The following is a 27,993-nucleotide window of genomic DNA, read 5'->3' on the forward strand; positions in this document are numbered from 1 at the left end:
ACATAGACATTCATGTGACTGAATGAGACCATAGGCTTCATACCATAGGTACAACAATACGTCTGTGCAACCCTTTTAGTGTGTAACAAGGGCAAAACATCATTATATCAGTCACTCAGCCACAGCCGCAAATGTGTTCACCTCGCATTTAACTCCAATTATGCTTTTAGCTTGCCAAATCTCACCTTAAAGGGCACCTTCAGGTTAACTTCTAGTATGTTATAGAATGGACAATTCTAAGCAACTTTTCAATTGGTCTTCATTATTTATTTTTTATAGTTTATGCATTATTTGCCTTCTTCTCCTGGCTCTTTCTTACTTTCAAAAGGGGGTCACTGACCCCATCTAAAAACAAATGCTCTGTAAAGCTACAAATGTATTGTTATTGCTACTTTTTTATTACTCATCCTTCTGTTCTGACCCTCCCCTATCAATATTCCATATTCTCATTCAAAGCAATGCACGGTTGCTAGGGAAATTTGGACCCTAGCAACCAGATTACTGACACTGCAAACTGGAGAGTTGCTGAATAAAAAGCTTAATAACCACAAATTAGATTGTCTCAGAATATCACTCCCTACATCATACTAAAAGTTAACTCAAAGTTGAACAACCCCTTTAACTGGCCTTCAGGCTGGCCAACCACTACTCAGGAGATGGCACCACCATTTGGGCAATGTTTGGTACTGTAAGTTAGTACAGGGTTGCACAGATATTTATTAATGTCATTATGTTATCACCAATAGGAATTTTCAGCGTGGATAGGATGACCTGTTCTTAGCAACTTTTCCATTGGTCTTCATTTTTAATAGTTTTTGAATGATTTGTCCTTGTTCTGGCTCTTTCCCGCTTTCAGAAAGGGGTCACTGACCCTGGCAGCCAAAAATCTATTGCTCTTTGAATCTACAATTAAATTGTTATTAACACTTTGTCTGTTCAAGGCCATATCCTATTCATCTTCAAGCCTTCATTTACACTACTGCCTGGTTGCAAGGTTAAACTGGACCCTAGCAACCAGATAGCAGCTCAAATACCAAACTGGAATCCTCCACTATGTTTTTATACCAATAATTATATAAATAATTATGTTGGTTTGAAAAAAACAACATATTGTTCTTCGACTACAGCTTCTTCTTTTTAGCGCCCCCGATTTTCTAAACTCTTCTCCTCTTACATTTTTAGGGGTACAACACCCAAACCCTCTGCACTTCTTCGTCCTATAACAGGTTGTTTGTTCTTTTCTCAGTAACCCCGCCCTCTGTCTTTTTGTTCCAAACATCCCAATTTTTCCATTGACTTTGACAGGGAAGATTTGCAAACTGCTGCCAGCTTTGAAGCTGCACTCAACAAAGTTGAATCACATAATCATGGGATCACCCTGAATGAACTGATGTTTGTTGTATGCCCAAAAGTGGAAGGAGCCAACAACAGCCAATCAAATTTCACCTATTGACTTTCAAAGGGGAAATTTAAATTGGTGCCACTTTTACGGTTTTGAGGCTACACTCACCAAACTTGAATCACATAGTTATTGGGTGAACTTTAATGAAAATGCGATATTGGTTGGACGCGCAAAAGTGAGAGGAGCCAACAACAGCAATAACTTTGAAGGGGGACATTTAAATTGCTGCTACTCTTACAGCTTTGAGGCCACACTCACCAAACTTGAATCGCATAGTCATGGGGTCATCTTGAATGAAAAGTAAATATTTATTGGATACCCCAATGTAGGCGGAGCTACCAACAGCCAATCAGATTTCACCCTTTAACTTTCAATGGGGGAATTGAACCTGCTGCCAAATTTCACACACAGTATTAGCACCAGGGTCCCAAAACTCTTCACAGTTGGTCACTAGGGGACTGCAGTTTTAGTTTAAAAAAGTAGGTGGAGCCACCAACAGCCAATCAGAGTTACCTCATTGATTGTAATTGCAAAATGTAAACTGCTGCCATTCTCACGTTTCATGCACGTATTCCCAAACTTTTCAGAGTTGGTCAGAGTTAAAGGTTGAAAAAAGTGGTTGAACAACAGCCAATCAAATTTCATTCAATGAGTTCACATGTTTTTTGAAACCATCTAGTTATTTTTGATTTACTTCAAAAATTGTATTTATAGATGGAAACCCTCATACGAATGTAAGGTTTGTCTGTTGTATGTTACCTAACAAATATTCATGGTACAGGTATGGGATCTGTTATCTGGAAACCCATTATCCAGAATGCCCCAAATTAAGGAAAGGCCATCTCCCATAGACTGCATTTTATCCATATAATCCAAATGTTTCAAAATAATTTCCTTTTTCTCTGTAATAATAAAACAATAGCATATACTTGATATAATTAATCCTTGTGGAAGCAGAACCAGCCTATTGGGTTTATTTAATGTTTACATGATTTTCTAGTAGACTTACGGTATAAAGATCCAAATTACGGAAAGCCCCGGATCATTCTGCATAACAGGTCCCATGCCTGTACAATGAAATACAATTTTTACAAATGATATCCTGAAAAAGCTATTTCAGTACCTTATATAGAAGGGGATGTGTGTCCATACATATTTATATAACTGCCAAAGCATCATATGCAATTAAAAATGACAAAAAACGGAAGACAAAATAGTATTTTGCTCCTTTTTCCACATATTATAATGTTGGTCCATTAGGTATGATTACAAGGTTTGTGGCTCTAGTCCTAATGAGGGAGAAGGGGGTGAAGTTATTCAAAATGCCTAAAGAAAATTACAGTACAAATTGTTGTTGATCATTTTTACAAAAGCCTCAATTTAGTTACTTGAATGTAGCATTTGTTTTACACTTTGACTCTAAATAGTTGTTTTATGCACCAGTTTTATAGATTTGGAGTACCATATACGAATCACACAAATTTGCCTGAACAACTTAAAATGCAATGGTGGTGGTGTTTTTGTTATTAATGTAGTTTTGTGGGGTACAATTGCACCAGCATTAGTGAATACACTTGAGGCAACTCTGGTTGACTGGAAGACAAATAGTACTGTTAAGATGGTCAAACACTGGCCAACACTTCAACCAATTCAGTGTCAAATGGACAGAATTGTACGAGTGTCTCTACATGGCAGGTCCACCTTTATTGTTATGGTTGTTTGAGCCAACTCCTCAAATGATCTGAAGCTTAGAGGAGCTTCATCTTCTCTTCCTGATGAGCTGATGCACCAAGCACCGGCCGACATGGTGCAACTTGGCTGAAGAATCTTTAAACCTGCATAATCTATGCAGGTCTGTACTGGGATTCACAATAAGCCATGGCATTCCAAGTACACCGAGGCAAAGCCAGCCCATTAAATAGTGACTGGCTATGGCAACTTACAACTGTGCCAGAACCCTCAGATTGCCAGTCCAGGCCTGGATCTATGAACTGCCTGATGTCCAAAGCACAAAGATATGGGTTTGGATTGTATATATTCCCAATTTGTCCAGCTTTAGCATTTGTTTTGGAGCTGCAGTGATGGCAGAGGCCAGCGTTCTCACCAGAATGTTGGACAAAGTACCTACAGAAAACATTATGGCGCTTGACATACATGGAATATTGTCATGAACTATAACTTCCAGTAACTAGCAATGAGAATTTTATCACCAAGTACTGTTTATAAGGATATAATTTGCAGGATATTCATGGCTTTGTGTATTATATATATCTGTGCATGAGTATACACGAGTGTACTGTATAGTATACAGTATATTCGGTGACACTTGTTTTATTCAATAAATCAGTGCTAAATTAGTTGTCAATTATATTTTTAAACACAACTGTGTTTTTGTGAGTTCCAAATGCAACCTTTTATTCCACGGTCTCTTGAACACATCCATTGTGCAAGAATGTAGTAAGTTGCATCTAAAAAATTAGATACAAATATGAGTAAAACCAGGCAGACAGAATATAATGGAATCATTAATTTTATGTGCACTTAAACCTGCCCTTATGTAACTACCTACCTCAGACCTACTGCTTCTGGTTCATGCTTCAACCATCAGCCTGAATTACTCAGGACATCTAGGGGCACATTTACAAAGCTCGAGTGAAGGATTCGAATTAAAAAAACTTCGAATTTCGAAGTGTTTTTTGGGCTACTTCGACCATCGAATGGGCTAGTTCAACCTTCGACTACGACTTCAACTATGAATCGAACGATTCGAAGTAAAAATCGTTCGACTATTCGACCATTCGATAATCGAAGTACTGTCTCTTTAAGAAAAACTTCGACCCCCTAGTTCGGCAGCTAAAAGTTACCGAACTCAATGTTAGCCTATGGGGAAGGTCCCCATAGGCTTGCCTGTGCTTTTTTGATCGAAGGATATTCCTTCGATCGTTGTATTAAAATCCTTCGAATCGTTTGATTCGAAGGATTTGATCGTTCGATCGTAGGATTATCGCTAAATCGTTTGACTTCGATATTCGAAGTCGAACGATTTTAGTTCCTAGTCGAATATCGAGGGTTAATTAACCCTCGATATTCGACCCTTAGTAAATCTGCCCCTAAATCATGCAGGTTCCAAGTTAATCTAATGGAAGATATACAGTCTGAGAAGAGGGAATGAACGATAGTGGAGAACCATTTCAATGTTGTTCTCCAGCAGATAATGGCAATTGTGAAATGAACTTGGTAAAGATTTTCTTATTCTACAATAGCTTCACAAAACTAATTGTTCCTCTGCTCAGTGTGGCTTAGTAGCTGGTTATTATGAACACCAATCACACTGTATAATCATGTTTATATTTCCTGCATTGCTGTGGATATTGGTTTTCACATTGCATCTATTGCTGAGTAAGCAAACCGTTTAGCAGAGTTGAAATTCAGTTGAGCTGTTTTGCAAATACATGTATGTGTCCCCTATCACTGCAGGCAGACATAATGTATGCATCTGTCCTAGAGAGTTGTAACTCTTATAGAAACTAGAGTGCACATATTGTTATAGAAAAACACAACTTAAAAGCAGAGAAATAACTTTTATTTCAGAAATCTTATAAAACTACTTCACCAGGAAATGAAAGTGCCCTAAAAGCATTTTATATAACCTAAAGGGCAGATTTAGCAAATTTATTATACCCTTAAGAAAAAATCTCCTGCAGATCAAGATTTGTAGCCAGTGTAATATCATTTTGTTAGGCATACAGTACATAGAACAGATCTTATAAAATGCCTACAAAAACAAAATAAACCCAAACTATGAATATCATCATTATCATCGCTGATGTTTTCATCACAAGACTTAAACACTGATTGAATTTCTGCCTGATATTAAAGGGGCATGTCTTAATTTTTTTAGTGATCTGTGAAATATTTACAGTCTTTTTGATTGCAATCTCTCAGACTTGGAATTTTCACAGCTACCTGGTTGCAATTAAAAGCCAGGGTCAGTGACCCCACCAAACGTATATCATTGTCAGTTGCAGACTTAAAATAGGCAACACAGGAATGCTAATTATTAAGGAACAAATACAAAAAAAGACCAATTGAAGCATTGTTTAGAATAGTTTAATCTTTAAACGCTAACCGTTCAAACTGTACATAGTTATAGAGTCTCTCAATGTGGGCTCCATCTGCAGACAGAATAGAAAGATTTCTATGCAGATTCAGAGTTACATATGTTATTATACACTTTTCTTGTGTACAGTTAGCACAAATCATACAACCAGCAGACTACAAGGGGTAACTAGGGCTTGGAATTAAGGCAGAAAGAATTGGAATTGGTCAAATCAACTGGACTTTGTTTTTTTTTCCTGAAGACATTTCACCAGTCATCTAGCTGGCTTTCTGAATTCAGAATTGAGAAAGCCAATTGGAAAACTGGTGAAACATCTTCAAGAAAAACACAGCAAGTCCAGTTGATTTTACTTATTACTACAGATATACCATGACCTGGATAAATGAGAACCTTCACAAACATTGTCATTTCTGCACCTGCAGTTTGCTTGTATTTTCTCCCCTATATTTTTGAGATCATATTCAGTGTTATACATTTTCTTTGGCAATAAATTATAGACTTAATCTATAATTCACTTCAGCATGAAAGTAAAATGAGTCATACAATCACCAACGCTGAAATTATACCTTTGCTGTGCATTGCTGTGCTCACTATTGTATTTATAATAGGCGGAGTGCCAAGTTCCTTTTCAAGTACATTGGCTGTGTAAATTGTGTGCGATTGGAAATGCCCAGTAGAGCTCTATTGTAACAGAATTCAGCACAACTGCCAAACAGGAAATTTTCTGTATACGTAGCTACATTGTGCATCAAGATTTGATTGGCAAGTTCCACCGAAACTACTATTTTTCCATATCCCTGTGATATGTACAGTGTCGGACTGGCCAACCGGGATACCAGCAAAACTCCTGGTGGACCCAGGTGTAAGTGGGCCTCTTGCTTTAGCTTATTTCATGGTCATTCCCTATTTCTTTATTGAAAAAAAGAGGCTTAATAATGGAAGAATAGAGTATAATAAGTAGGTATAAAAGACTAGTAGAATAAAGAGGTTGAGTAAGGAGAGGAGGAAAAAGAGTTCGAAAAGTGGGGCCACGGTCTAAGGTTCTCTGGTGGGCCCCTGAGATCCCAGTCGACACTGAATATGTAAAAGGAATTCAGACAAAAGACGCAAACTCTACTAAAACACATAAAACAGTGAAAAATGTGGTATATCTGAGACAAAAGCATGGTCTCATGAATAGGTTGTATAGACGTAGAAAGAGGTAATGTGTATTTCCACTATCTTGTAGACCTACAAAGAACAAAATAATTAAGTAACACAATCTTTTCTAAAGTAAGGCCTTTTTATTTATAGACAGACATTCTCTTTTAAAAAGGTATTTACTTTGCAAATATATAATTAGTTCAAGCATTAATATAAGCTCTTTTTTTCTTGTTGTTTTCTAGCTTATGGTGCCTTCTGGATACTATGGATAGGTCAATTCTTATCGATGGTAATACATGTAACATTTTAGTCAATATCCATGTGCAAGAGAGCTTCCACTAATACAATGTGGGCAGAACGATGCTCTGTAGCCGCTGCATTTAATATGCATCTGCTATGGCCAGGCAGGTGTGGAATGAGGTTACAGGGACTTTAATACATATCAATTATCTGTTTAAAAACATACATGGGTTGTATGGCCAGACATGCCATCATTTTACCAATAATCTGGCCACTTCCTAAAGACAAGATGACTTCATTAAAGAAATTATAAGTTCTAACTGATATGAATCAAACCAAATGAAAAAAAAGAAGGCCCTTGTGAAATTAAGCATTGCTACTACAAAAGTACCCAGGGCAGGTGCAAACAGGACCACCAGATTGGGGTGTTACAAATAATAATCACTGGGGGGTACATAACATTTTTGCATCCCCCCTTGGTTATAACTTTCCTTCTCCTTTAAAAGACAAGGAAAAGCTTAATTAGTGGGGGGATGTCAATTTGTTAGGAATTCCCAAGTGATTATAATTGCTAACCTCAGACCACAGGCTGGTGCCAAAAAAATGCACTGGCCCAGGGTACATAGTGAGTGCCACTATGCTATCCTATTTCATATTCCTGTGATGCGGTTTCCTGAGCTGAAGACATGCATATCAGAGGAAAGGTTCTGCTTTTAGCATCCAAGTTTCAGTTTTACTCTACTGCAAAGCCCAGCCACAAGGATCCCTGGGTGAGTCGACAAGATGGTGGTGCTCACTCAAATACTACCCAGGACTGGTGTGTTTTGGATATGTGCTAAACTTGTAACTGTAGAAATCCTTTAGGTTCCACCAACTTGAAGTTTTGTAAATATGCCCCATAGTTATATTTATGAATTGTAACATTTAAACATTAACATTTTATCTTATAGAATACAAATGAGAAGACCAGTTGTGGCACATTGTTGAGCAGCACTACAACTTGTCAGCTGCCTAGGTCTATGAAAAGTCAGTATAAAATAAAATAGAATAGCAATCAAACCAGGGGTTACCTGCTGCTTAATCACTACAGTAGATACAGAAAGATTGCGTTTCAATACGCACAAATATTCGTTTCATGGCCACAATACCACTGTATGAAATTTGCACCACATCCTGTTGCGGCCGTGGCAGTATAAAGCCTGCAGGGCTCCACTACATTGTGGTCCATAACCATTTTAAGTAATGCACTTAGGTAATGCACTTAGGTGTTCTAAATGAGTCCAGAGATAAAAGTGTAACAGTAATTCCATGTAACAGAGGGAACAGAGCTTTAAGGATCAGGAATCTGAAGGATTCTATAGACACGATAGTATGCAATTAAAGGAGAAAAAGCAGGACAATTAAGGATAACTACAATAGTTGGTAATATATACATGTAAGGCATAATAAATTAGTTAATCCAGCAGCTAGAATCCCTGTTCAGTGCACTTCAGCATTTCAAGAACACCTAGGAGCAGATTTATCAAGGTTCAAACTGGGAATTCGAATTTTCGAGTTGGATGTTTGGTCAAAACTCACAAATTCTCGATATGATATTTATTATACCTGGACCCTGGGAACAATTCGAATTCGAATATTCGCCACCTAAAACCTGTCGAGTTTATGTATAAGTCAATGGCAGAGGTCCAGTGACCCATTTTAAGATGTTAATAGCCTTCTTGACATTCAAGTTTTTTTTTTTCAGAGAAAAAACACGATTCGAGTTAAGTCGAATTTGATTCGGGTCTGTAATATTCGTTCAGGTTTTAGACGTTCACATTTTTTTCTTAAATAGCCTCCCAGTCGAATTGTGAGTATATTCTAATTTATTCTTATAAAAAAAAAAAAATAATTCACATGAATTCAAATTCGACCTTTGATAAATGGGCCTCGCCATGTACAGCTAATGCAAATCCTCCAACTTCCAGCAGGGTTATTTGAACACTCCTTGCCATATATTTTTACCATCTTGCCTATATATTCATACAAACTTTGCCTTTGTTTTGCCATCAAAATGGACTGCAGGGCATAAAAAAAGTTCCCCAAAAATGTTTTTGCTAAAGGCACACACTGTACAGTGTACATAATACACAAACTATTTTACAAGATGTTACGCACTAAAATAAAGAGGTATCTGGTGTGTGTGTGGGATGACTAATGTTATTAAAGGGGTATTAAATGAAGTTATTAAAAGGGTTGAATATAAAATAATCCTCTAAAATATCAATACACAGCTGATAAAGTACAATCAACTAAAAAACTGTAATAAAAAAAGTTCATTAACTGAAAAGATGCAGAATACTACAGCGGAGACTATTTGGAATTGCATTTAAAAAATAGGCAGGGCATTCCATTTCAGAATACTTTTCTGGTATCCCCTAAAGTTAGCATTGCAAGATGTATAATGTATGCTACAGTTGAACCCCTAAAGCCACTCTCTTTGGCATAGAAATGTGGCTCTTTAAACTACTTTGAAGAGCTATATGTACTGCAGTGTGCTCAACCCCTACAGTATTTCCAGTGGTAAAAGCCCAGCAAGGTCCCTTAGCAACAGTAGAAAATTCACGGATCGGCACACACTCTATTTATCTGCAGTTGGGGACGTGTCCCCTCTTTTTATTAATTTTTCACCACAAAGATCAACGTTTCAGGGGTTTCAACCTCCCTTTATCAGGATAAAATCTCAAGTGTCGCACACACCTTTATGTGCAAAGCCTCATCTTTTTCTCCCATGATTCAATACTTTACCATACACCTTTTGTTATTCACCCCCTTAAACATATCAATTCTTCAGTTCCACCCCATTGCAAAAAGTCCATTGTATATAAAAAGTCCTTCGTAGTTCAAAGTGCACATTCATAATAAAAACCTTTTATAATGGTTCCTAATAAATAGTAAAATACCCCCATATTTAAAACCATTGGGAATGATATAAAAAAGTTGTGATGCTTTTTGGATTTGGCAACTCAAAATGCTTTCTCCAAAGGGCCTCAATGAGAATTTTAGTTTAACATGTTTTTTTGTAATGGCATGGTTTTAAGTGGATTGTGATCCCTAAACTTTTCTATCTTCCTGTTTTTTACAGATGAGAAATATCCATGGGTTAACTATGAAACCGAGTGGTGGTTAAAAATTCACTGGTAGTGAGTAATGGTTATAAATGTCCTTTGTATGGTTAATGCATTTAATACATTGCATTATTTATATGGCTAAATGCACTTTAATGTATTTTACTATTTATTAGGAACCATTATAAAAGGTTTTTATTATGAATGTGTACTTTGAACTATGAAGGACTTTTTATATGCAATGGACTTTTTGCAATGGGGTGGAACTGAAGAATTGATATGTTTAAGGGGGTGAATAAGAAAAGGTGTATGGTAAAGTATTGAATCATGGGAGAAAAAGGTGGGGCTTTGCACGTAAAGGTGTGTGCGATACTTGAGATTTTATCCTGATGAAGGGAGGTTGAAACCCCCTGAAACTTTTCTTTGTGGTGAAAAATTAATAAAGAGGGGTCACGTCCCCGACTGCAGATAAATAGTGTGTGTGCGGATCCGTGAATTTTTTACTGTAGCCATGGGGGCAGCCATCCAAGCAGGGAAAAACATGAGAAAAGGCACAGTTTACATAGCACATAACACTATAAGCCCTGTCCAATACAATGGAGTTTTTATCTGTTCTGCTACTGTATGTAACCTGTGCCTCTTTTTTCAGCTTGAATAGCTACACAGCAGCTTGTTTATATAAACTATATTTGTGAAGCAAATGCCAGTTTTACCAGTGCAGAGCAACAGTACATTATGTTTTAATTACTTTGGTGTTTCGGTTTCTTTTAAAACAGAGGAGTCTGAATTGGAGGAACCATACACTGAGGAGTCGGAGTCAAAGATTTATGTATGGACTCCGCAGCGAACTTATATATACCCAATATGGGCCAACACAGCTTTTAGCACTCCTGAAAGTAGCATTTTTAGAACAGTATGATTTAAATGAGACTTGGTATTCTAAGTATATTTCTTCTTCTGCCAAATAGTTGTCCTGTATCAGACATATATTCCTGGCCAGCCGGTAGAGTAATAATATTAAGCCCTCTTTAAAAAAGCCCACAACCAGCAGCACCTATGTTTTTTTGCAGCACCAGACTGCCAATGTTTTCAGTCTAATTCACATTTGTTAGTATAATGTCACTGCAGCACCTCATGCATAGTCTTCAAGGAACTGTATATGGAAGTCTTTGACTTTTTGCAACAGAATCTTCAGTTTTTCTTCAGTAGGAAGTATGGTCATTCTAGAAATAAAAGGATGAAAATATATTAGCACTCTGTGGAATTAAATGTGTTTTTCACATTGCTAAATTCTTGTTGATACATGAATAAGCCCCCCAGGGCTGAAAATCATTTGACTACCTAAAATGATGGGTTCCCTCTTTCTGGCCAAATCCACTGCCTGGGACAACACAAATGCCAGTTTCTTCCAATAGGCGCATACAGTAATACATGTCTGGAGCCATTTGGTGTTCCTGCAGAGGGGTGATAATCATCAATTGGATACAAACATTACAATATAAAATAAGTTAGTAAGACTGTTTATTGCTAAATGAAATTAAAAAAAATGTTATGCTAGAGAATAACATATCTAATAAAAATATAGGAAAAGTATTGTTATTGCATTTTGTCTCCCTTCTAGTGGGTACCTTATAAACCCCTGCTTACTTTTCTTCCATTGTATTATTCATTAAAACTCTATGAAATTAAGTGCAACCTGATAATTAGCCTGTCACTGATTCTGCTTTTGCCTTAACAGGAAAAAGGCATTCAATAGTATGTAATTTGTATGCTAGCTTTTAGGCTAGTATGAAGGACAGAACAGCTTTAAAGGAACAGTAACACCAAAAAAAATTAAAAAATGAAAATATAAGCACTGCTCCAGTACAGCTGGTGTGTTTGCTTCAGAAACTCTACTATATTTTATATAAACAAATGTATCCACGCGAGCAGCTATTCAAAGGAAAGGCACAGGGTATATAGAAGAAAACAGATATGTACTGAAAAATTCCATTGTATACTACAGTGCTTATCTGTGTATCCTGTGATTGAATAGTTTCACCCACGGCAACACAGCAGCTTGCTTATATAAAATGTAGTGTTTCATAAACAAACACCAGTTTTACCAACACAGGGCACCAATACATTATATTGTCATTCCTTTAAAACACTTTTTTTGTGTTACTGTTCCTTTAAGAACTAAGCTCTTTTGGTGTTGGAGAGAGCTTTGCACTTTCTACACATGCAATCACATTCCAGTCTGGGTCCAGTGGCCAGAATGATAATCAGATGAAGGGCATGGGGTGTGGAATAGACACAAATGTCATTAGTCAGGTCAAACCTAGCCAGTCTGACTGCTTATGTTGCATTAACAATGTTATAATCTCTCAGGTGCCCTTTAAAGCTCCACTGACCTTAGCCTTTTCAATTGCTTTATCTGGAATGAAGATTCTTGGAAAGGCATACATGGCTCCCTGCAGTGGATTGCACTGAATGCCTGGCACTTGGTTAAGCAATTCTTCTGTCAGTTTAGCCTTCACTGTAAGATTACTCAGAATAATGTCCTTTTCCTGTGAAAACAAATAGGGAAAAAAAAAAAAAAAAAGTGTCTAATAAAGTCATTCACTCTTAGAAAATGTTGGTATTAAGGATTACATATTTGTTGTTTTTATCCAGGTCCTGCCATGAGTACTAAATAAAGACATTTTATTTTAGGACAATTAGGTGCTGTATGTTACATTTACTTCAATATGAGAATGGACTGTGGCCATTAATTGTACGTGCACCAGATATTCCTGATCAAGGGGTTATTGGAACAGATTTCTTGCAAAGATTCGTCAACACCAGAATAATGTAGACTAGCACCTACTTTTATGAACTGTTCATATGATTCTTCCCCAGGTTGTGGTGGGTTCACTACAACATCCATAGCTGCCTGGCCCGACACTGGAGGACACAGGCGAACAGAAAGCAATTTCAGCAGCTGCGCTGTAACATCTGGGTGCAGGTTCACCACCTCCATATAGCCTCCTCTGTAGCCACACCTAGGAACAGCATTAATACAATATCATTTAAAATAACTAAAATAATTCATCAATGACTAAGCCACAGCCATATAGAAAACTTTTACCCTATTCAAGTTGAAAGGCAAGATGAACTGCATGCAGGTACTATGTACACAAGAAAATGGATGGACTAATACCCTGGCACAAACATCTCAAAGCTTAAATATAACATTATTCTAAGAAGGGTGAAGCAGACAGTAAGGGGTACATAACATTGTAGATAAATATCCATATGTTTTAAAAGAGAACTAAAGCTTAAAGGGATACTGTCAAGGGAAAAACATTTTTTTTCAAAATGAATCAGTTAATAGTGCTACTCCAGTAGAATGCTGCACTGAAATCCATTTCTCAAAAGAGCAAACACATTTTTTTATATTCAATTTTGAAATCTGACATGGGGCTAGACATATTGTCAATTTCCCAGCTGCCCCAAGTCATGTGACTTGTGCTCTGATAAACTTCAATCACTCTTTACTGCAAGTTAGAGTGATATCACCCCCCTAACTTCCCCCCCCCCAGCAGCCAAACAAAAGAACAATGGGAAGGTAACCAGATAGCAGCTCCCTAACACAAGATAAAACAGCTGCCTGGTAGATCTAAGAACAACATTCAATAGTAAAAACCCATGTCCCACTGAGACACATTCATTCACATTGAGAAGGAAAAACAGCTGCCAGAAAGCATTTCTCTCCTCAAGTGCAGGCACAAGTCACATGACCAGGGGCAACTGGGAAATTGACAAAATGTCTAGACCCATGTCAGATTTCAAAATTGAATATAAAAAAATCTGTTTGCTCTTTTAAGAAATGGATTTCAGTGCAGAATTCTGCTGGAGTAGCACTATTAACTGATGCGTTTTGGAAAAAATAAAAAAATACATGTCTTCCGATGACAGGATCCCTTTAACTAAAAAAGGAAGCTAGAAATCTTGTACATTATGTGTTGGGCTTCTACCAGCCCAAAGCCACACCAGCCCTTTAGCAGTAAAGACCTGTGCCTCCAAAGATGTCCCTGTAGCTCCCCATCTTCTTTTCTGCTGATTCACTGCACATGTTCTGTGCTTCTGTAATTTACGGAGCTTAGGGACCCACTCAAAATATACAGTACACATAGAATATGTGTCACAACATAGGGCTGAATAGTAATTAATACAGATTAGTACATTGCAGCACACAAACCAGTTCAACTCGCATCATAATTTAATAATCAGCCTTCTAACGTCAGTGAATATTACAAGCCAACCTCATTTGCTTGATTATTTGTGACAACCCCTAAAGCAGGGTTTCTAAAAAGCTGCTCAAAGTTCACCAAGCATGTGAGTGTCAGACACTTTCCAAGATGGTGACAAGTTTAAATTCCTGGATCATGCTTCTATTCAGAAGTTGAAACTTTAGGCGCAATAAGTTCAGTATATAAAATATGGCATTTTCAGCCATTCATTTTTAGGGCTTAGTTCTCCTTTAACGTTTACATTATTTAAACTAGGATCCTGCAACTTAGGGAAGCAAATTCCAACAAGTTTTCAGCAGATTCTAGAGAGAAAAAAATAAACCTGTGTGCAGAATTTACTGACTTTCCAAGAGCAACGTAAATTAAAAACGTAGTATCGCAGATCTCTTCTTTTGGTTATGCAGGTTATCAACTAAGCATATAATTAACTTATATAGAATTCAACAATTTACTTTCCAAATTAGGTATTATAGTTCAGCACATTGTCTTATGGAGCAGCTTAGTCCCAGAAACTATACTAAAACTGCATTCTAGCATTTTATTTATCTTGTTTGTAACTGCATGCCACTCTTTCATCTTGTTCAAGTGTAAGAGCATGTGAACATAAACATCTTAGTGTACTTTTGGTTAGCATTTGTCTGGCATTAGCTATAGAACTCATTTGTCCCACCAATTCATCTTCTACAAGTTTAGAGATCCAATTACAATGCTGAGACAATATGCAAGGTACTAATATGCAGCTATGTCTAAACATGTGTACCTCTGTGCTTACTTCTCATCCTGGTGGTAATAGAACTTGGTTACATTAGCCATATATTAATTAGTTTATCAAATGCTACCATGCAGCTCAGGAGTGCCATTTTGGCTGTTGAAATATTTAGCAAGAATCGCTTCCACCTTGAAACACCTAAGGAAATTGTCCCTAAATACAAATGATTATTATAATTTCCCTTTTCTAGTTCTAATGTAATAAATGTTTCATTTTATCAGACAGGATTATAAAAATATTGTAATTATCACAGCCTTATATTTATAGAAGTATTCTCAGAACTGGATATATAGATGACATACTCTCCCATATATCCCTTTGAGGTTGAGTGGAAAGAGGCAAGCTCCACATTGTTAAAATATTCTGGTCCCATTTCATACAGAACTTTCTTGAAAGAGTGAAACTGGCAATTTTTGGAGTATATATTATCCTGATAGACCTGAAAGACAAAACCAATATGTAATAAAGGAAAGGCTGTCTCCAGTATACAGACTTACAGTCGTGATGTGTCCGTTCAAATGTACACAAAGGATTTATCCAAATCCATGCATCCCTTATTTTTACACATACCTCATCCGCAAGAAGAAACAGCCCCTCCTCCAAGGCAAAATGGATCACCTCTTCAATGCAATGTTTATTCTGCACTTGACCTAAACAAAGAAACTTATGAATGCTTTACCTCACAGGCTTGCACCATGCAAAGAAGAAGCAGTTATAAAAGAATGACATCTTACAAGACTTCCGTCTTGAATATAGTAAACTAGTATACAATACTTAATCTTCTGGTATCACCTGGACCCCTGGTTTCATCGGGCTCGGGACTCAGAACTAGGGATGCACCGAATCCAGGATTCTGCCTTTTTCAGCAGGATTCGGTCGAATCCTTCTGCCCAACCGATATGAATCCTAATTTGCATATGCAAATTAGGGGCGAGAGGGAAATTGTGTGACTTTTTGTCACAAAACAAGGAATTAAAAAATGTTTTCTACTTCCCACCCCTAATTTGCATATGCAAATTATTATTTGTATTCAGTTCGGTATTCAGCAGTATCTTTCACAAAGGATTCGGGGGTTCGGCCGAAACCCCGTACTAATTTTTAGTAGGAGTAAACATTGTATGTATACATTTTAAATTATGGTAAGATGTTTAGTTAAAGGGAAACTATCACGAAAATTCAATATAAGCTTCATCATACTGAAATAAGAAACTTTCTAAATACAATCAATTAAAACTTCTGTACTGTTTCTTAAATAATCAAGTTTATCTTCACTATTCCTCTCTCAGCATCAGTTTCTCTTCATTCTGTCTTCATGCAGGAGCTGGGTGTCAGATAATCATTAACAGTTAGATCAAATATATCTTATAGGGGGCTTATTTTGCCTAGAAATGTATTAGAGCTCACTCAACAGAAATCCTGTCTCTCTACATGCAGAATTTATGCAAAAGGCTGTTATTTTGTTAGATTTTGTTTGTACTGGAATCAGTTATTTCAATGAGCTCTAATACATCTGCTAGGAAAGGGAGCCCCCTATAAGATATATTGGATTATTCATCTGACACTGAACTTGATTATTTTAGAAACCATGTAGAATATTCAATTGATTGTATTTACAAAGTTTCTTATTTGAGTATGTTGAAGCTTATATAAATTTTCCATTTTCGTGACAGTTCCACTTTAATAATAATAGCCAAAAATACAAAAAAAAATCTCAAGCCTGCTTACCATTAGGTGGTTCGTTTTGGTTAATCAAGTTTCTGACATGGACACCTAAAGGGCCCTATTTCCTAAAAACAAAACAAAAAACAAGCAAGCAGCAGCTAATACAACCCCTGAAGAAATTCTTCAACAAAGAATTTTGCCGGAAGAGGAATGCCCAAAATTGCCTACCATTGACTTTACTGGCAACTCCCTCCCTCTCTTCCAGGAGGATTTGGCCACTTCAGTTTACACTTTACGGAGAAACAACATCTGTGTGATTTTGAAATGTCAGTCTAAGTTAGTATATTTTATGATGAAGTCATATGTACCTGTTGGGTTTCCAGGATTGATGATACAAAGCACCTTAGGATTGCAGTATTCCTTGGCATGGTAAAAAGCTCTTCGTAGCTCATTAACATCCAGTGCCCAACAATTTTCTTCATCAAGATAGTAATTAACCTGGATGGCATTCAGCTCAGAGATAGCAGCAGAGTACAAGGGGTATTGTGGGATTGGAATCATAACTCCAGTTCTTGATTGCCCCTCTCCTGACACAAGGATCTTCAGAATACTCTGCAAACAGTAGGAGAGTCACTAACAACACAACTAGGGATAAAGGAGCTTAATAAAAAGTCACTTTATTATATTGTTTGATTTTGCAATCACCGGTGACATGGTCTAGACTAAGCAGTCCAACAAGGGGAAGTTAATTTTCCATGTAAGTTAGATTGTTAAGGACAATAACAGCAATTTAGTGGTCAACCTAGGGGCATATTTATCAGAGGGAGTAGCAGAGGTCGCCTTAAATTGCCAAAGGGAAATTTCTAAACTCTTATCTAATTGTAAAGAATTATTCAGGAAAGTAAAATGTCCATGTCCCTGTGGCAAGTTTGGTTTCATTCTTTGATAAATATACCCCTATGTCTGAACTACACCAATGGACACAATTTGCAAACACAAAACAAATTTTCAAATTCAATTAAATTAAAAAATGAAAGTTGATCATCATTTTTATGAAAATGTTTTAACAATTTGCATTTCTTTTCACCTACCTCCAGCCAAAAATAGTCACCACAACGCATGTCATTACCTACGCTAAATTACCGTTATCAATATTTTCAACTTGAATTAGGCCACTCACAGATATTCCATCACTTGCTCCAGTGGTTAGGTAAATATTATCTGGGTGTGCAGGAACACCTTCATCCCGTTTCTCTATGTATCTGGCAACATCTTCTCGAATACAGTTCACTCCCTGGCTTGCACTGTATGAACCTGAAAAACAAAACAATATGTTTAAAGGGATAATGTCATGCGGTTTTTTTTTCAAAACACATCAGTTAATTAGTGCTGGTCGAGCAGAATTCTGCACTGAAATCAGTTTTTCAAAACAGCAAACAGATTTTTTTATATTTCATTGAAATCTGACATGGGGGCTAGCCATATTGTCATTTTCCCAGCTGCCCCATGTCATGTGACTTGTGTTCTGCTAAAGTTCAGTCACTCTTTACTGCAAGTTGAAGTGATATTACCCCCCACCTTCCCCCACCCTAACAACAGAACAATGGGAAGGTAACCAGATAGTAGCTCCCTAACACAAGATAACAGCTGCCTGGTAGATATAAGAACAACACTCAATAGTAAAATCCAGGTCCCACTGCGACACATTCAGTTACATAGAGTAGGAGAAACAACAGCCTGCCAGAAAGGCACCCTAAAGTGCTGGCTCTTTCTGAAAGCACAAGACTGTTCACAAGGGCTCCTCCATGACATGTGGGTATTTTCCAAGTGACAGCACTCCAGATCATTTTCATTAAAACTGCCTTTAATTATCTAATTTCTCTGGCCAGAAACATGATAATTAAAGGCAATTTTAATGAAAACGATCTGGAACACAATTCTGCAAACAGGCTTATACGTACTACAATGTACAACCCCACAGATTAGGTTACATCTAAATCAGATTATTAATGTCATCCAGAAACACATTAAAGTGATATTGGCACTTGGTCATACGGAAATGTTTCATTGGTCTACCAACAGGTCAACATTTCGATAGGGACGGGAAGACCTGTGTCCCCCTATCGACTACAGAGAAACAGATTTAACAGCGAGTATCAAAAAATCCTGTTTTCTCTGTCATCTCAGGGGGACACAGGGAACTTAAAGCAGCCCCAGACCAGCAGGGAGGGGGCGAAATAAGGTTAGAATATCAAACCTAGTACCCTCATTGCTAGATGGACTGTGGGTCGCTAACTGGAAAGAAGAAGATTGGCTTGTTCTCTTATCTCCCTCTGTTTGTCCAGGGGTAATGATACCCGCTGTGTTAGTGTATTGAACTGGAGACCCAAGAACATCATCTGGGTGACATATTGGATTTGTCCCAGTTGGTGGTCCAACCGAAGCTCTGGAGCAACATATTGCTAAACGAAGGTCTTTTCTGCACTTTTCTGTTGTTCTGGCCTTCAGGAACAGATCGTCGAGGTACGGGGTCACCTAGATTCCCTGAAGTTGTAGGGTTGCTGCTGTTACTGCCATGAGTTTGGTGAACACCCTGGGGGCTGAGGACAACCCGAATGGGAGTGCCACAAACTGGTAGTGGCGATTCTTGAAGGCAAATCTGAGAAAACGGTGGCGAGGAGGTCATATTGGTATGTGGAGATATGCATCCTTGATGTCCAAGGAAATCATTAGTTGTCCCTGCTCAATCCCTCGGATGACTGATTGTAGGGTCTCAATCTTGAACCATACTGAACTTATGTGTTTGTTGAGGAATTTCAGATCCAGTACTGGTTGGAATGAGCCATCCTTCTTTGGGACCAGGAACAGGTTGGAGTAAAAACCTGAGAATGTCTCTGACGGGGGAACTGGTATGATCACTCCATTCTGTTTCATGTTTGCAATGCAGTCCAGGAAAGCCTGAGCTTTGTTGGGTTTGGATGAGACTCTGGTCATGAGGAATTTTCTGGGGGGTGGGGAAGAAAAGTCCAGATGGTAGCCTTTGGAAATGATTTTGTTGACCCAAGCGTCTGACGAATTCCACACCTCCCTGAATCGTAGCAATCTGCCCCCTATTGATTGCCGAGACTCCGAAGGGGGTGCCAGTCAGCCAGAAGTGGACTTGTCGGCTGAAGGTTTCTTGTGGAACTTCTTGGATTTCCAAGGCGTGCGTCCCTTATCGCCTGGTTGTGAGCGAAACTGGGAGCGTTGAGGAGGGCTGTTTCGTCTGGAGAATCTTCCGCTGTGGCCACAAAAAAACTTTCCTCGCCTGGAAGACGTTGTAGTTCTGTTCTTGTTTTCAGGAAGAAAAGTGCTTTTCCCTCCTGTGGCCTGGGAAATGATCTTTTCAAGTTCTTCCCCAAAGAGTCGTTGTTCCTTGAAGTGGAGCGAGGTTAGAGATTTCTTGGAGCTGAGATCAGCCGTCCAGTTTTTTAGCCAGAGAGTTCTGCGGGCAGCCACGGATAGTGCTGAGGTGCGTGCGATAATCTGAGTTCTGTCTAGAGTTGAGTAGTAGAGTCTGATGGGTCCTTAAAAGCTGCGGCATCTGTGACTGGCGCGGTTGTGGACTTCGAGAGTCTGGTGATGGTGGCATGGACCATTTTTCCACCAAATCCTTGGTGAATGGATAGGACTTAGATTTAGATTAAATTTTCGAGTAGCCTGGAACTTTCGTTCAGGGGAGTTCCATTCATCGCGTATTATACTGGTTAGGTGATCATGCGATGGGAAACATGCTGAGGATTTGCGTTTCCTCTTGAATAAATTTGCAGATGAAGTTTGTTGCTCTGCTGTCTGTGTGATCTTTAGTACTTCCATCACACTCTTGATTATGTTGTTAACGTCACGAGGGACCTCTCTGCACTTGGTCTCCTCCTCATTCTCCCCCTCTTCCTCTAAGGAAACATCAGATGGGGGGGAGTTCGCCCTGTGATTGAGAAGCATCCCCTCCCGCTGAAGGCCCATCAGATGGAGTATGGGTGTCATCATCAGCTTTGGGGCTGGGAGGTCTTTTGCGCTTTCCGCTGGGTTTTTGACCTAGCTTGGCTATGGCCCTGCCCAGATTGTCAGCAATGGAAGGTAGACTCTGTATGGATGCCAGAGACTGTGAAAGCTGAATGGCCCATAATGGGGCTGGGGGGTTAGATGATGTGCCTGCCGCCCCATACTGTGCAGCAATATCCTGTGAAGACTCCCCATATTGAGGATATATGGGTGGGTGGGTTCCTGAGAAGGTGCGGACCCCTGTCCCTTGGAGCAAGATCTGCAGAGGGACTCAGCCTGGCCCCAGGAATTTTAGACTGACAATTTTTGCAGGCAAAGTAAGTCACCTGTGCTGCTGGTGCTCTCCCCCCCCCCCTGCCCTTGGGAAAAGTCTGTACCTGCTGAGGCATGGCTGGTTGGAAGTGGTTTGGACTCCCTGAGCACTTAAGGAGCGACTGTCCTTTAACCTGCTTCCTGAAGGGGAGAGTGGGGCCGAAAGAAAATGGCGCCTGGAACGCATCAGATGTTTATGGGGAGAGCAACCCGGGAAGACAGAGCATGAACACAATCATGGTACTCACCCCGGTGCCTCACCGTTCAGATCTGCTGTCCCTATTGGCTGGCAGGTTTTATCTGTTTGGGTCGGATATAGCCTGGTATGGCTAGGGAATGAATTTCATCCAGTAGACAGCAGTCTTTATTCTTATTTGGACAGCAACATCATGCAACGTTTTGAGTGGCACTCCACTCTTTGTCAAGTGGAGAAAAGGGAGTGCTGTCTACTGGATGAAATTTGTATACCTTGGAGCAGCCATTGTGAATAGGCTACTAGACGTGCACCCAATTATCAAATTTGGGCAGAAAAGTAAGTGCGGTCTGATTTGCTTTTATATGGCTAGGGAATGACCCAGGTGAAGTATCCCTCAATGGGGGGGTTCACTCTAAGGAAACATGCATTCCTGCACTTGGAGACACCCCATAATGGTGAATGAATGCTTCTGAATAGAAGACAGAGTCCATCCTCCTTGGAATCAGGACACTTAAAAACGGAGGTATGGTTATATGTGTGGGGTTAAAGGAGAAGGAAAGCTACAAAGGCATTTTATTGCCAATAGATTAACTGCAATAGTGCAAGCTAGATTGCTATATTTATTATGTAGAATGTTTTACCATACCGGAGTAAAAAGCTCTAGAAACTCTCTGTTTGTTTAGAATAGGTGTGACATCACTTCCTGCCTGAGTCTCTCGATGCTCTGGGCTCAGATAACAGTTGAGAAGGGAGGGGGGGGGAAGAGGAGCAAACTGAACATGCTCTTGCCCAGGGCAATCAGGTTTAAGCTGAAGGCAGGAAGTCTGATACAGAAGCCCATGTGACTGTACACAATAGAAGGAAAGAAATGCAGTGTTTCTTTTGACAGGGAACTCAGAGCAACATTACATTGGGGGTTTACTGGTATATTTAGATGGACCTTTCTGATAAGGCCTATTTAGTTTTAACCTTTCCTTCTCCTTTAAGCCAGATCCCTGGCACACCCCCTTTATTCTTAGAGTTGTTTCTCGTCGTCTTAGGGGGACACAGGGAACTCGGGGTTAAGCTCCACCCTCCAGGAGGCAGGACACTATCTTCCACTTTAACCGGTCTGTGTTGGCCAGTGACACAGCTTCTTCTTCTAGTTCTGTCTCAAAATTATATTTGGCTTTGTGGGGCGTGTATAGAAAATCTGCTTGGGGCATGGTTTAAATTAGTCTTTTCAGTCTTTCACTAGATCCACTGGTGGACACAGGCATGTAATGTGGGGCTGAGGGAATAAAATGAGGGATGTGTATCCCTCTAAAGCCATATGGACACGCTCCTGTTAACAACTAGGATGAGCCAGTCTTTAAATTGTGTTTTAAATCTGTTAATCCAGAAAGACAAATCCTGTTTGGCTCATTAGGGAATAACCATGCTCAAGTTAATCCTATATATTTTGCAGGTAAAGTTGTTGTAACATGTTAGCCAGTAAAAATGTTATAGGGCAACCCTTTTGAAATCAAAAAAAAAAAAATAACAGTGGTATAAAGGTAATACCTTTATTGGCAAAGTAACAGAATTATAGCATGCTTTCAGAACATTTTAGTTCCTTTTTTTTCTTTTTCAAGCTGATTAAGGAACTTGAAAAATGAACTAAAATGTTCTGAAAGCATGCTATGACACACACACACTACTACTACTGCAGTGAGATGTTTAAGGTAAGGCATGGAAAATCGGATGTTCATGATTAACAGTATAATTATTCTCACCCAAACTCTGTCCGCTACAGGAGTCCAAAATACGCCTTGCTCTTCTCTTTGCATCCTTGGGGAAACTTGGATTATCCAAAAGATCTGGATAGGTGCACAGAGCTACCACCTGGAACCAAATACAATTTAGACATATACCTGGCAGATTAAAAAGGACAGATTTTAATTTCTTTGAGGGGAACAACTAGGCAACTATTTGTATTTGCAAATAAACCAAACAAACATAGTGGTGTTGCTCACTTTTATTGGCTACCAGCCATTTCAACATGACATTTTAATGTTGTTACAACAATTAACATTCTGGTTTTTTTAAGTACCCAGAAGTTCCTGTTTGTTTAGAGCACTTCTTGGAATTAGGGAAAATATAAGCAGGGGAAATCACACAGGGATGCTTCAGGTGACTTGAAAGTTGGACAAAAATGTGGCCTAACAACCACTTGTCTCAGGGCTTCTCAGGTAATTGCATCCATCCGCTTTTGTTGCCATTGTGTTTTTGGGCTACTTAAAAAGCCAGCGTTTTGAGCTATTATTCACATATTTGAAATTATTTTTTTGTAACATTTTCCATTAGGGAATCATTGTTTATTTATTATATTGTAGGTGCAAAAATGTGTACCAGTACAATAACTTACAGTAACAAACAAATTTTTTATTCACCTGGCACGACAGGGGTGGGAGTGGAAGTAAAAGGCTGCGAGTTCATATTAATGGAATGAAAAGCAAGTGAGGTCATATATGTGGAGGAAGGGACCCAGAAGATTCAGGCTGGGGCTCTATGGTTTATTGGTGCCTCCTGTTTACGTAAGTCGACATCACAGAGAAGCTAAGACACGTATCTATTGTTACAATCATTATTTGAGTTATTTTCTTAATACTCTAAAGATAAATAACCCTTCTAGAAAAAAAGTATATATACATATATTTTTGTTTACTGAATATTGCTCTAACAATGAAATTTATGTGCTACCAGCTCATGAAAATAATCAAGGGAAGCACAGGCTATATAAGCAAAATATTTATAAAACTTGTGATAAGAATGTCTGGGTTTGTATCGCATACAGGAGCAGATAAATATAGTACAGTGAAATACCTGTCTTAGAAATGTAATTGGTTGCTGTCCCATTGCATGAGCATCTCCGATATTCGCTTTGATCACCTCGTCAAATGGTTTTTTGACTCCCTATGGTGAAAAAAAAAAAAAAAAACCACAATATAGTTTTTAAAATCTTTAATACATATAACTATACATTTTCAAATAAATCAATATTTAAATAATATTTTCCATGGAACAGAAAGCTAACAATGCTATTATGAATGCAGATCATAATGGGACAACATCAGTAAAAGTAGAGCTCGCATTAGTAAAGTATGGGCACTCCTGCGAAGATAGGTGGTCATAATACATGTAATTTGGAAATAACAAATGTAATTGTATTGTAATGATAGGATTCTCTGGGAGTGGATACTAGAGGTCCCGATTAGGACAATAACAAAAAAATACTTTTCTTTATAATACAAATTCTTCAAGGACAACGAAATCCAGATTCTCTGGGGGGCTGACAATATGTTGGGCACCCCCAGTGAATGTAATTGTAAAGTAATTACCCCCCGAGGGGGTGCTCTTTTAAACAAAATTCACTGGCCCAGTAAAAATCAGAATGCCAAGCAGCAATGTAACATACCTTTCTAGGACGTACTCTTCTAAATGCATTTAGGTTTTACTTTGCAGGCCATGGTATGGTCCTGTGCCACAATTCATCTCTTGCTGGTATTACTGGGTTATCTGTTTACATTTTCTGTTTCAATTTTTGACTTTTTTTTTTTTTTAGAAGGTATTAAGCATACATTGTAGTTGTAGTTGTACTTTAATATACATGTTAACAGAAAAATCACATTGCAATAGAACCTATTACAGAGTCAGGAAGAAGCAAGCTTACTGCCTTAGATAGATAAGCAAAAGGGAAATTTTCTACATTTAGACTCCATGATCCATCTGCCCTGGTAAGTGTCAACAATAGGATGGAAAAGGGCATATGTATTTTAGAAAATGTTACATATGTATTAAACAGGCTTTTATCTTTTTATATAATGGTAAATTCCTTCTCTGGTTAGGAAACCCCCAACAACTAAAAATCCTTCCCCTTTGTGTTATACCTGTAGAGTAGGCATTTGACTCATTTTCATATTTTCAAGCAGGATAGAAAACAAAAAGGTGTACAGGTCATGAGTATAAAAGCCCCTTTACAAACCTGCCCCTAAATACCAGATCCTATCACAGTGCCTCTGAAATGAACTACAGCTCTCAAATGGAAGTTACATAACCTGAGCAGAAAGAACCCTACAGCTACCCAAACTATGAATTGTAGCACACAAATGTAAAGCATAAGGTAGAGGACAGCAGGTCATAAATCTAATAAGCAGATGAAAGGGAAAACAAGGGAGTGACAGAGATATTGCATTACTTTACATGCCAACATAAAGACAGCGTGCTGGGGAAGCCCTCATGGAGGAGGTAATAACGTAATGTGGACACAGATGGAAAATTGTTTTTGAACTGTGGGGAACCGCTGCATACCAAATGCTCTGAATTTGTGTTTTTATGTATTGTACTTTACTGTACTTACAGGGTAGTTTCAAGGAAAGAAATCTGAAAAGGTTGCTGCAAAAACCAAAAGCCTACCACTCAAACCAGCTAGAGGCAACCCTGTTATTATTTTTATAGAGCCAACCTGTGTAATCTGTAAAGTGCCGTGCAACATCATTTACATCAGTCCCTGTCCTAACACACCACATTCACACACGCTATGGTCAATTTAATCAGAAATCACTGAACCTGCCTCTATGTTTCAAGAATGTAGGAGGGAACAGGAGCACCCAAAGGGAACCCACACAGGCACAGGGAAAACTTGCCATTGGCTGGAATGGAACCTAGAATCCCAGCACCTCAAGGTAGCAGTGCAGTGCTTTTTGCACCACTGTGTGATGAAGTGCCTCTCAAACCTTGTATGGCCTGCACATTTGTGCATGCATTACACTACAGCTTCTGCTCACTTGCTGAATGCCAAAATTTCCTAAAACAAAGGTACACAGACAGCAAGGGAAAGCTGAAAGGGGCACAACTTATGGGTGATGTACAGGTCTCGGTCAATGGAAACTAGATGGACAACATTAGATGCTGAAGAGGGTGTTAAACCAAAAAACAGATTAAAAAAATCACAAGTTATTTGTATAGAACAGTTCTGCAATTTACACTGATTTTGTATTTTTAGTGGTTTCTGTGATATTTTCAGTTTTAGATGAGGCTTTTAGTTTTGTAACTCACTTTGAAAGAGACAACTTGAAAGCTAATTACAAGCTTAATGTAAATTGCAAAAATGTTTAGAGAAGTATTAATTGTAAGCTCACGTCACTTCAACTTTTTTGGTTTATATACCCTTCAATCACCGATGGGCACTCAGCCACAGGGTAAAAATAATCAGTCGTTGCAAGGTAATGGAGGAGGAGCACAAGTGAACAATTAGTGAGGACTTCAGGTTCATAACTAGTGGGCGCTGATGTGGTTCCAATAAGCAGATTCTATTGGGAGCAACATGTGTTATGGCAACTCAAGCAAGTCAGTGCTCTCTCTCTGGGTACCTAAGGGGTCCTTGAATGTAATTATAGGAGTATTTAATGGGCATCTGGGGGAACTGTGGAGGAGGCACCAGTGAGGGGGGGGCTGTGGAGGTGGCACCAGTGAGGGGGGAACTGTGGAGGTGGCACCAGTGAGGGGGGAACTGTGGAGGGGGGAACTGTGGAGGTGGCACCAGTGAGGGGGAACTGTGGAGGTGGCACCAGTGAGGGGGGAACTGTGGAGGTGGCACCAGTGAGGGGGGAACTGTGGAGGTGGCACCAGTGAGGGGGGAACTGTGGAGGTGGCACCAGTGAGGGGGGGTGATACTCACATTTTGCATCTCTTTTTCTATTTCTCCAGCTTTCAGTACAATGGGACCGCGGACCGCGTACTCTACCGCCCGAACTTGAGGGTTCATGGACTGCAGGGTGAGAATCTTCCGGCGGGCTCTCCCGGTCCCGGCATGGTGAACTGCTGGAGACTCCACCGCGCTGCAATAAGGTGACTGCCCCGAGACTGCCATCCTCCGTTGCCCATTACGAGAATGATTGTGCCACTCACACCCCTTTCGCCAAGCCACCCGCCTGCCGAACATCTGGATCACACTCACGCCCGCCATCCCTAATGTCTTCTTCCTCTTTCTCACAAAGATGCCACGTTCTTCTATAGACTATAAAAATGCCCAATGCAATGAGCAGACGTGGGGGATCTTTTGCTCCGTGTGTAAACTGTCACCGCATGCAGCTTTATAGGCGAAATCCCAATCTCCTGAACAGAATCAATGCGCAACGTGGAGACAAGCTGAAGCCACAAGGCGCTAAGGGAGTTGTAGTTTAAATGAATACGAGGTACCAAAATAACTGCGCGGTTCGAACTACAAAGCCCAGTATGCACCTCGAGATAGAGGGTTTGGCGGGTTTTCTGTTCTAAGCGGATGAACTACTGGGAGGATGAATCCCAAATCGGTACTGGCCTGTCACTATACTGGGAAGGTTGCAGCTGTGTCTGTGCCTTTATTGAATGGACAGTACTGAGTACACGCCCCTACATTTAGTTGGCTGCCAAAGCAATGCAAAGCTTCAGTTACAATAGCAGCTCCAGTTACATTTCCATAGTATCCTACAACACGTTTAGTAGTTAGAATTAAATTAGTTAACTTGAAAATTCTAAATTCAATTCTAAAGTTACAGTGATGGATAAGGACAATACAATCACATGATTTATATAATGAAATACCCAGGTTTAATATTGTACCCTAATATGGAGTATTGCTTCTTGTGGGTCTGGATAATGGGTCTCTTGGCAAAATTGCCCAAGCATTAGTCCAGAGTCAAACTTGGCCTTCGGAACCCCTGGGAAA

At 39.1% G+C, this 27,993-nt stretch overlaps 1 protein-coding gene across 1 annotated transcript; it reads right to left on the reverse strand.

Annotated features, from left to right (window-relative positions):
• Positions 1-5,496: 5,496 nt before the first annotated feature.
• Positions 5,497-27,623, reverse strand: LOC108715485 (alanine aminotransferase 2). Its single transcript, XM_041561275.1, has 11 exons — positions 26,965-27,623; positions 24,111-24,200; positions 23,021-23,129; positions 17,898-18,031; positions 17,086-17,329; positions 15,626-15,705; positions 15,358-15,494; positions 12,861-13,035; positions 12,406-12,561; positions 11,354-11,466; positions 5,497-11,235 (listed from the first exon to the last, which is right to left on the reverse strand). The coding sequence occupies exons 1-11, from the start codon at positions 27,250-27,252 to the stop codon at positions 11,145-11,147; spliced, it is 1,617 nt and encodes a 538-aa protein (XP_041417209.1). The 5' UTR covers positions 27,253-27,623; the 3' UTR covers positions 5,497-11,144.
• Positions 27,624-27,993: the final 370 nt, after the last annotated feature.

This window comes from Xenopus laevis, chromosome 4S (genome assembly GCF_017654675.1).
Source record: "Xenopus laevis strain J_2021 chromosome 4S, Xenopus_laevis_v10.1, whole genome shotgun sequence".
NCBI classification, from domain to species: domain Eukaryota; kingdom Metazoa; phylum Chordata; class Amphibia; order Anura; family Pipidae; genus Xenopus; species Xenopus laevis.